The sequence below is a fragment of the Dipodomys merriami genome, unplaced genomic scaffold (assembly GCF_024711535.1).
Source record: "Dipodomys merriami isolate MVZ:Mamm:240054 unplaced genomic scaffold, mDipMer1.0.p SCAF_29, whole genome shotgun sequence".
NCBI lineage: Eukaryota > Metazoa > Chordata > Mammalia > Rodentia > Heteromyidae > Dipodomys > Dipodomys merriami.
Genome location: NW_027204381.1, coordinates 19,983,280 through 19,994,086, shown reverse-complemented (window position 1 = coordinate 19,994,086; position 10,807 = coordinate 19,983,280). Strand labels below are relative to the sequence as shown.

The 10,807-nt window shown below is 47.5% G+C and overlaps 1 protein-coding gene across 4 annotated transcripts in view; it reads left to right on the top strand.

The window, feature by feature from the left end:
* Positions 1-325: 325 nt before the first annotated feature.
* Positions 326-10,807, top strand: part of LOC138838992 (probable ATP-dependent RNA helicase DDX6) — a 41,777-nt gene continuing 31,295 nt past the window's right edge. Inside the window, exons 1-4 of one of the 4 annotated variants that reach the window (XM_070038616.1) lie at positions 326-424; positions 3,350-3,819; positions 8,543-8,606; positions 10,438-10,542. In XM_070038616.1, the coding sequence (XP_069894717.1) occupies positions 3,620-3,819; positions 8,543-8,606; positions 10,438-10,542 (369 nt within the window). In that variant the 5' untranslated portion in view covers positions 326-424; positions 3,350-3,619. Of the gene's footprint in view, positions 425-719; positions 798-924; positions 1,062-3,349; positions 3,820-8,542; positions 8,607-10,437; positions 10,543-10,807 lie in introns of those variants that run through there. The other 3 variants (XM_070038617.1, XM_070038615.1, XM_070038619.1) reach the window with 3 other exon arrangements.

Sequence of the window (10,807 nt, the reverse complement as noted above, 5' to 3'; positions counted from 1 at the left end):
GAACAAGAGAGCATTTCCTTTGAGCACCCACGGAGACGTTCGGGTCTGGGGAGGAGGGGAGCAAATGCCTGCGTGTGTGGGGTGGGGGTCCGGCGGGAGCAGCGCCTCTCCCTCCGGCTTCCTGCTGCCCACGGCCTCACCGGCCACTCTCGGAGGGGCGTCCGCGCCCTCTGGGGGAGGTGTGCCCCGCGCGGGCCCGGCTCGGCACCCCCACTCCGTCAGGGCACCCTCCCGGTTTCCACCCCCCTTCCGCGTGCTCCCGGGCCCTCCCACCCCCGGTGCCCTCCCGACCTCCCTTCCGGCCCCGCGGTAGCGCGCCGGCGCCTCGGGGCCGCTAGTTCCGCGCGTCCCTGGATGGATGGAGGCGCGCCCGGACGCGTCCCCGGCCCAGCAGTGACCTCCCCGGCCCCGCGGCAGCTGTCAGGTCAGCCGCCCGGCCCCGAGCCCCCGGCGGGCTCGTCTCGGAACGGGTCCCGGTCTGGCGTGACCACGACCCTCCGCGGGCCGCCATCGGCCAGGCGACTCTCGGCGGCCTCCGTGCCTCCGGCCGCCAGTCCCCTCCGAAAGGGGCCCGGGCCGCCTCCTCGGGCCTGTTCCCGCCCGGGTGCCGCAGTCGGGCGTCGCGGTGTGGCGGCGGCGGCGGCCGGGCCCTCGCCATCTTGCGCGGAGGAGGAGCCGCGGCCGCCGCCATGCGGGGAGGGGGAGGGGACGGAGGGTGGCGGCGGGCGCGGCGCGCAGTCGGCGCTACCGGGCCGCGAGTTCCGCGGCGCCCAGAGAGCGGGCAGCGGCGGCCGGAGGTAGAGGCGGGAGCCGGAGCGTGGGCTGCGGGCGGGCGGGCGGGCGCGGCGCCCGGAGCGGCCGGGCGGGGGCGGGGCGGGGGCGGGCGGAGGCCGCGGCGAGGACGGGGTGGGGGGGGCGGAGGTTTCCGAGGAGGAAGGAGCCGCCGCCATTTTGGGAGCTTCGAGTCAACAATAAAGGACCGAGGGCGCCGAGCGGGAGTGGCCTCGGCGGTAGGACTCGGGCCGGCGGCGCGGGGCGTGGGCTGAGGCGGCGGGGCCGAGGTCGGCGGGGCCCTGGGGGTCGCGGGGAGCCCCCCGGGCCGCGTTGTGGGGGGGGCGTTCCGGGGCGGAGGCCCGAGGCCTTGCGGGGCCCGGGGAGGAGGGCGGGCGGCCGCTGTGGGGGTGGCGGCGTCTGAGGTAGGCAGGTGGGGCGCCGCGGGGTCCGGGCGCCGCGGGGAGCGCCGGGAGCTCGGAGGGGTCTTTGGGACGGGTGGGGGGGCCGGCGGGGCGGCCTGGAGCCGGGGGAGGCGGTGGCGATGGAGGAGGTGATAGGGTGCGGGCGGCCCCTCCGGGCGGCCGGGCTCGCTCGGGCGGCCGCCTGGCTGCTGTAGGCCTCGTGGGCCGGGAAGGGGGGGGGTTGGCGGAGCCCCCGGTCTGGCGACGGAGGGAGGCGAGTGCGGGTTGGGGGGGCGCCGGCCGGGGCCTGGGAGGGGAGCCCCTTTGTTTGCTCCGGGCAGAGCTGGTTCCGGCTGTTGTGGCGCAGATAGGATTGCGGGGGCTCCAACCCTTTTCGTGCCCGGAGCCGACCCGGAGGGGCGGCCGGGAGGGGCCGCCCCAAGGTCCGGGGTCTCCGTCGTCTCCTCCTCCTCCCTTGACCCCCTTTTATCCTTCAGAGGAAACCCCCTTTCAGCCCCGAGCCGCGCGAAACTGCGCCGCATTTGCGCACAAAAGCTGTAGTTGGAGATGACGAGACGGTTGGGGTGCGAAGCTGTCAGGCGAGCTAACGAGGCGCTCGGAAGTGGCGGTGGTGAACTCCGGCGGGGCCCCGGCCGCCGCTCCGCCGCCCGGGCTCGCTCGCTGTGTGCGTGTGCAAGTGCCGCTGGCAGCGCCGAATTGGGCAGGGGGACGCGGGCTGCCGGGCAGGTGTCGGTTTAGTAAGGAGGGAGGGGTGTCCAGGACTGGGGTCCGACGGCGCAGGGTCGACCCTGCTGGTGCTCTCCGGTAGTCTTTTGGAGAGTGCACTCTTGCGTAGTGTTTTGCAAACAAGTCCTCCGGTGTGAAGTATGTGCTATTATTATTGGCCATCATGTAACCCTACTAAGACGGAAGAGTAGCTGTTAATCAGTCCTGCTCCGGGGGTGGATAACACCGAGGTCAAAGCAAACAGCTTTGTGTATGTGAACATCAGGATTTGGTTTGGGAGAAAATTGGTGTTCACATTTTTTTTCTTTATAAAAGAAGATGTTTCTGGCGGTTTTTGAGATACCAGATATCAGAATTTTGAACTTGAGATGACTTTGTATGTGGCAAAATAATCACTGATCATAAAGTTACTGTATTTTGGGAAAGCAGTGTACAGGTTGGTTAAATAATAAGCCAAATGGGGAGCTGGGAAGGTGGCTCAGTGGTAGAGCGCTTGCTTTGCATGCCTGAGGCTCTGGGTGTTCGATTCCTCAGCACCACATAAACAGAAAAAGCTGGAAGTGGTGCTGTGGCTCAAGTGGTAGAGCGCTAGCCTTGAGCTGAAGAACTGAGGGATCGCGCCCAGACCCAGAGTTCAGGCCCCAGGACCGACCAAAAAAAAAAAAAAAAAAACCCAAAATATAATAATAAGCCAAATGGAGTTGGACCTAATCTTTTCTGATGTTTGTCATTTTTTTGTTTATACAAATTAAGTCGATTGAGGAAACAACTTTAAAATGAAGATTGACCAGTTTTGTTTATTTTTAAAGAACTATTGTTAATTAGATTGAATGTTCTGAGTGCTTAGAAAAGTTATATTAAAGTTACTAGTTTTTTTTTTGAGTAGCGGTGTTTTAAGTATATGTGTATTTTTTGAAAAATGATGTTTGAAAGTTGTCTAAGTTGTGGCATTCAAGTTTGAAGGTAGCAAAAGTTTTCATCTGTTTTTCAAACAAGGTATTAGACAAGTCATTACTGTATGAGACTGTCGTTTTAATGATCAAAAATTTAAGGGAGAAAAAAATGCCTTTTTTTCTTCACAATTTAGTTGAAGTCAGATAAGGAAATAGGTGGGTTTTTTGAAAGTACAATGTTTTCAAAAGCTCAGTTAGCTTCCAAAGATTCTTGGTTGCTGTCAGAAATAGAAAAAAAAAATCAATTTGCCCCACTTTGTCCAAATTTTGATTTACATTAGTAAGTTGAGTGATATTTCACTGAATTGTAATTAAAATATAAAAAGTCATTGGCTTTTAGACCAGGTAGAGATTAGAGGATTCACTAGGGAGGAGACAGAAGGGAGCAGATTGTTATTTGACAAAAATGTTAACTTATGAATCTATCTACTGAATTGTCTCTAGGTTGCTTTCATAATTTTTTCTTTGTTTCAGATTGAAGTGAGTGAACTCAGATATAATTCAAGCTTGTTGGAGGGCTTAAAAAAAATAGGCTGATTCGGTGCATGAGAGCAAGTTACTGCTGCTTACCACCGTCCAGAGACTTACAGGTGCTTGCCTGCATTGCAATAAAGGACTCATCTATTGAGCAAGACTTCTATTTATCTCTTCGTTTTGGAGAGCCTAATAAACTGTTATTACAGTTTCTCTACTGACTTTCAAAGTTTTGAAGTTTGAAAGAGACACCTTTGCAATTAACACAGCATGAGCACGGCCAGAACAGAGAACCCTGTTATAATGGGTCTGTCCAGTCAAAATGGTCAGCTGAGGGGCCCTGTGAAGCCCAGTGGTGGCCCTGGAGGAGGGGGCACACCGACCCAGCAACAGATGAACCAGTTGAAAAACACCAACACAATCAATAATGGCACTCAACAGCAAGCACAGAGTATGACCACCACTATTAAGTAAGTGTTAGACATATTTGAGGAACCAATCAGATTTTTTTTGTTATTTTGTTTACAGTGAAAAGCAAAACTATTGGTTTAAGGTTTGATCTTTGTTGTTAACTACACATTAATGATTCTGATAGAGGTCAGTATTTGTAATAAAATAATGCATTTCTGCCATAACTAATTCAAGTAAGTAATGAACCATAAACACAGGTAATATATTAACTTTGTCTAGATTATTTATAGAAACAATGCAGGTTTTCATAACTCAGTATAGAAGTTATTAGTTGAATTTGTTCTAAAATGAATAAGACTCATTGTGTGTGTGTGTGTGTGTGTGTGTGTGTGCACATGCATGCAAGTGAGCACACACAGGCTGGAGCTTGAACTCAGGGCCTGAAAGCTGTCCTGAGCTTTTGGGCACTCTACCACTTGAGCTACAGCTCCATTTCTGACTCTTGGTGGTTTATTAAAGAGTCAAAGACTTTATTCAAACTGTGATCTTCAGATCTCAGCCTCTAGAGTTCTTAGGATTACAAATGTGAGCCACCAGTACCTGGATTCATCTTATTTTTGTCAGTACATATTTTCTAGTTATCACCATCACCTCTCTCTTTTTTCCCTCTCGGTAGTGGGCTTGAACCCAGGGCCTTGGATGCTATCCCTTAGCCTTTTCTTGCTGAAGGCTAGTGTTCTACCACTTGAGCCACAGGTCTGCTCCTACTCTACTTATTTGACAGTTAACAATTTGAAACCTTAATTTAAAAAACAAACTTAAAGATTCATTCTTTAAAAAGTGGGGGGCTAGGAAGGTGGCTCAGTGGTAGAGCCTTGCATGCATGAGGCCCTGGGTTAGATTCCTCAGTACCACATAAGCAAAAAGAAAAAAGCCGGAAGTGGTGCTGTGGCTCAAGTGGTAGAGCACTAGCCTTGAACTGAAGAGCTGAGGGACACCGCCCAGGCCCAGAGTTCAGGCCCACAACTAACCCCCCCCCCCAAAAAAAAAAATCGTTGACCTTATTTTGCAAATAGGCTAGCTGAATTTATTTTAGTTATTAAGGATGTAAACTAAAATTGCTACTGTATTATAGGAATATTTTCCATTAAATATAATTTGAGGGCCCGAGGAATGAATCAAATAGTAAAGCACCACACCGGTCTTGCAAGCTCAAGGCCCTGTGTTCAAACCCCAGTCTTGCCAAAAAGAAAATAAATTCTAGCCAGGTGCTCATGCCTGTAATCCTAGCTACTCAGGAGGCTGAGATTTGAAGATCACAGTTCTAGCCAGCCAGAGCAGGAAATAAACCACCTGAAAATCAGAAGTGGCACTGTGGCCCAAGTGGTAGAGTGCTATCCTTGAGCTGAAGAGCTCAGGGACAGCACTCAGGCCCAGAGTTCAAGCCCCACGACTGACCCCCTCCCCCCAAAAAATTGTGATTTGAGACACTAGTGGATATTGTTTCTTCTTTGTTGCTTTTCCTGGATTGATTTTTTTTTTTATTCAGTTCTTTAGATCTTAGTTTATAGGCCACCTCTGCCTTCTAATTTCTGTCAACTGCCTCAGAACTCATAATACTTAACCACTTCTCATTTAAAATAGTCTTACCTCCTTTTAAGATTATAAATTCCGTTGGGCACTGGTGGTTCACACCTGTAATCCTAGTCATTTAGGAGGCTGAGATTTGAGGATCCTGGTTCAAAGCCAGCCTGGGCAGGAATATCTGTGAGTCTCATCTCCAGTTAACCACCAGAAAACTGGAAGTGGTATTGTGGTTCAAAGTGGTAAAGCATTAGCCTTGAGCATGCCTAGGCCCAGAGTTCAAGCCCGGAAAAAAGAAAAAAACAACAAACACATATGGATGGGGGCTGGGAAGGTGACTCAGTGGTAGAGTGCTTGCCTTGCATGCCTGAGGCCCTGGGTTTGATTCCTCAGCAGCAGGTAAGCAAAAAAGAAAAAAGCTGGAAGTGGCGCTGTGGGTCAAGTGGTAGAGTGCTAGCCTTGAGCTGAAGAGCTGAGGGACAGCACCCAGGCCCAGAGTTCAGGCCCCATGACTGGACCCCAAAAAAACAACAGCAACAAAAAAAACATGGATTATGCAGCCTGACACAAACACAGGTCTTGGAATTGGTAGCAAAGCACTATCTGACTTAGTGGGGCGTGAGGTTCATGTCTCTAATCGAGGGCTTTATAGCTATGTAAGTTCTAGATTTAAGTAAAATAAATGTAGGTCTAAGATTTGGAGATTCTGGTAGTGTAAGAATGGCTGCAATGAAATAAATGGAAATTGTTTTAAAGATGACACAGTGAGCTAATTGGAAATAATTCCTGGCAGTATTTTCTTTTAAACATTAGATGTTTTGACTTTTTTCTTTTGTTGGTTGGGGGGCCTGAGTGCTGTCTTAGGTGTGTGTCTCTCTCTTTCTCCCTCTCCCTTTCCCTCTCTCCCTCTCCTATCAGTCTCTCCCACTGACCCACCCCCACCCCCACCCCCTCTGCTAGCACTCCATTATTTTGAGCCATGGCTCCACTTCTGGTTTTTTGATTTTTGGTGGTTAAGTGGAGCTAAGAGTCTCACAGACTTTCCTGCCCAGACTAGATCCAGCCATGATCCTGAAATCTCAGCCCCCTGAATATATTATAGGCATGAGCCAATAGCACTCAGCTGTTTCTGTTTCTTTTTTTGTTTGTTTTTGAGTGGAATTCTGTTGATAGGCTGTCCTCAAACTCCAGAGTTCAAATGGTCCTTCTACTTTAGCTTCCCAAATATTTGGGACTGTATTTAGGCTACCTTGGTTTTAACTAGTCACCAGAAGTGATAAACTTAAGATGCCTAGAGGACATTATGCAAGCTACTTGCTGTATTTAAAGGAGGTGGCTGTTTGACTAACCTATAGCAGAAAGCAGTTTAGTGTTAGAGCACTTTGTGTGTGTGTGTGTGTGTGTGTGTAAAGGGGGGGTGGGTGGGTGGGCGCCTTGTGTGTGTGTGTGTGTGTGTGTGTGTGTGTGTGTGTGTGTAAAGGTGTAAAGGGGGGGTGGGTGGGTGGGCGCCTTGGTTTCAATCCCCAGGCACCACAACAAAGGAGAAAAGAGGAGTTAAAATCTAGTTAGTAATCTCTACTGTTACCATTCAAAACTTTAGAACATTGTTGCAAATGTGTCCTTTCTTTTTTTCTTTCTTTTTTTAAAGTAAAGACAGTTCTTTAGCTGAACCCAGGATTGTTTCCAGTTTTTCAAAAAAATCCATAATCTAAAGTTTTTCATGAAATCTTAAAATTTTTAAAATTTGGGTGCTGTTTACAATATACTATCTAGGCCTGGGAAGCTAGCTCAGTAGTAGGCTGCTTCCCTCATATACATGAGGCCCTGGGTTCAATTGTTCAGCACCACATAAGCAGGAAAAAAAGCTGGAAGTGGCACTATGGCTCAAGTAGTAGGGTGCTAGCCTTGAGCTGAAGAGCTGAGGGTCAGTGCCCAGGCCCAGAGTTCAGCCTCCACGACCCCCCCCCCCCCCAAAAAAAATACAGTCTCTTTCTCTCTAGGTCAAACCATCTTTTGATTAACAGTGGCACTATGCTGTTCTTAAGATGAAGGCCCTAAGAACCCTTCTATCTAGACTTTTTATTTTCCTATGAATACATTCTCTAATGTTTAATTCTTTGGTTAACTTTTTTTTTCTCTTTATTTCCTGGAGCTTGAACTCAGAGTCTTGAGCTCTTGCTTGGCTTTTTTGTTACCTCTTGAGCCACACATTCACTTCTGGCTTTTCTGATTAATTGGAGATAAGAGTCTCATAGTTTGGACTAGCTTGAAATTGTAAGATTCTCAGATCTCAGCTTCCTAAGTAGCTAGGTAGACATGAGTCACCAGTGTCTAGCTGGTTCATTTTTTAATTTTTTGCCAATCCTGGACACTGTCCCTGATGTTCTTTTGCTCAAAGCTAGCACTCTACCACTTGAGCCATAGCACTACTTCCGGCTTTTTCTGTTTACGTGGTACTGAGAAATTGAACCCAGGCTTCATGCATGCTAGGCAAGCATTCTACCACTAAGGCAACATTCCCAGCCCTTGGTTAACTATATTCTTAAGTGTATGGCAAGATATAAACCTACTCTGCTTTTTCTTTTGTTCAGAATTTATTATTGGGCTGGAAATGTGGCTTAGTGGTAGTGCTTGCCTAACATGCATGAAGCCCTGCAGTCAATTCCTTAGTATATATAAACAGAAAAGGCCGGAAGTGGCGCTGTGGCTCAAGTGGTAGAGCACTCGCCTTGAGCTGAAGAGCTGAAGGACAGTGCCCAGGCCCAGAGTTCAAGCCCCACGACTGACAAAAAAAATAATAATATTACAAAGGTGATGTACAGAGGTGTACAGTTATGTAAGCCAGGTATTAGTACCTTTCTTTTTGGACAGTGCCACCCCTTCCCTCGCTTTCTCCCAGTTTTTCCTCTCTAGAACTTAATTATAGGGGCTGGGAAGTTGGCTCAGTGGTAGAGCGCTTGCATGCCTGAGGCCCTGGGTTCGATTCCTCAGCACCACATAAGCAAAAGGAAAAAAGCCGGAAGTGGTGCTGTGGCTCAAGTGGTGGAGCGCTAGCCTTGAGCTGAAGAGCTGAGGGACAGCGCCCAGGCCCAGAGTTCAGGCCCCACGACTGGACCCAAAAAAAAAAAAAAGAATTATATTGAGGATGAATCATGTTAAGTAGGAAATTTGATATTTTGTTTACTGTATTCTCTCTAGACCTGGTGATGACTGGAAGAAGACTTTAAAACTCCCTCCAAAGGATCTAAGAATCAAAACTTCGGTAAGTTGGTTGTAGAATTCAAGTAGAAAATGGGAAGTATGTAATAATGTGTAGCAATCTGTCATAGTAATGATAGACATTGTTCCACTTTTTTGCTTGCTTGTTGCTTTTGGATAATGTCTTCCTATGTAGCTGTCCTCTTTTCCAACCTGTATGTGTTTAATATTTTACTTTTTTTTTTGCCAGTCATGGCGCTTGAACTCAGGGCCTGGACTCAGTCCGTGAGCTTCTCTGTGCTCAAGGCTAGTGCTCTACCACTTGAGCCACAGCACTACTTCTGGCTTTTTCTGTGGTACTGAGGGCATCATACATGCTAGACAGGCACTCTACCACAAAGCCACATTTGCATCGTACTTTTTTCTTTAACTTATTTTAAAGTAGTTGCATGAAAAGGTTTCAGTTCAACATGTCTATCTTAAGTGTGTAAAAAATTGTATGTTGGTGCTGAGCGCCGGTGGCTCACGCCTGTAATCCTAGCTTACTCAGGATCTAAGGATCTGAAGATCTGAGGATCACATTTCAAAGCCAGCCTGGGAAGGAAAGTCCTTAAGACTCTTATTCCAATAAACCACTGGAAAACCGGAAGTTGTGCTGTGGCTCAAGCAGTAGAGCACTTGCTTTGAGCTGAAGAGCTGAGGGACAGCCCCCAAGCCAAGAGTTCAAGCCCAACAACCAACCAAAAAAAAAAATTGTATGTTGGATTGCTAACACTTTCTACTATACTTGGGTGACGTTAAATAGTAATGAAATGTATATCTTAAATGTGTTTATATGTGTGCACATTTTGTTTCCTTGAACTTTTGTTCCCAGCAACCTAGTGATACAGATATACAGGTTAGGTTTTTATATTATGCCTACATAGTAGAGAAGATAACCCAATATTCTCAGCCTGGGATGGTTTTGTTTTGTCTCCCAGAATGTATTTAACAGTAACTAGAGGCATATTTGTTAATCATCTCTGGGTGGATACTAGCCTCTAAAAACAGAACTTTCATTGGGCACCAGTGGCTCACACCTGTAATCTTAGCTACTCAGGGGGCTGAGATTGCAGTTCAAAGCCAGTCCAGGCAGGAAAGTCTGAGACTTACCTCCAATTAACCACCAAAAAACTGGAAGTGGAGCTATGGCTCAAGTTGTAAAGTGCTTGCCTTGAACTGAAGAGCTGAGGGACAGTGCTCAGGCCCAGAGTTCAAGCCCCACGACAGACAAAAAAACCTAAAAAACAGGACTTTCTGGCCCATACATATCTCAGTAGTATGATGAACCAGATTAGCCAGGGTTGAATTTATATTTTTAAGATTTAACAATTCCTAACACAATACTTGGATTAAAAAAAAATAACAAGGGGCTGGGAAGGTGGCTCAGTGGTAGAGTACTTGCCTTGCATTCATGAGGCCCGAAGTGGCGCTGTGGCTCAAGTGGTAGAGCACTTAGCCTTGAGCTGAAGAGCTGAGGGACAGCGCCTAGGCCCAGAGTTCAGGTCCCACGACCGGACCCAAAAAACAAAAAAAAAAACAAGGGGGGCGGGAGGATGGGAAGGAGAAACAAAGGAGGAGGCTACAATGCTTGATAAGAAATGTACTCATTATCTTGCCCATGTAATTCTAACTCCTCTGTACAGTATTTTCACTTTCAAGTGGCTTGTATTTGTTGAAGGAGAATAAGATTTCTCAGGAAAAACTGAAGTACAGATTAAGTTTAAGTATAGATTTAAAGTAGTTAGGATTACAGGTATGAGCCACCAGCGCCTGGCTTTTCCTAGACAAATTTTCTTAAGCATGCTAACTGCTAAAAAAGCCTGGTTATATTTTTTACATTATTGGTTTATTAGGATGTGACATCCACAAAAGGAAATGAGTTTGAAGATTACTGTTTAAAGCGGGAGTTACTGATGGGAATTTTTGAAATGGGCTGGGAAAAGCCATCTCCCATTCAGGTATGTTTACTCTTTTTATTGCTTATATAAGGTTATATTTCATGTATTACAAACTAACTTTTTGGTTTGTGGGAGTGGTATAGCATGTCTCAATGTCCTGTACATACCTGTATGCTCACCTTTTATGAATTTTTAAAGGTTAAGTTACAGAATTGTTTGTTTTCTTCAAGTCTCAATGTGTTTTTCCTAAGAGTAACTTTATTCTCACATAATAAGACAGTTCCCTTTAATCAATTTAACATAGATCCCGTGTTTATATCACATC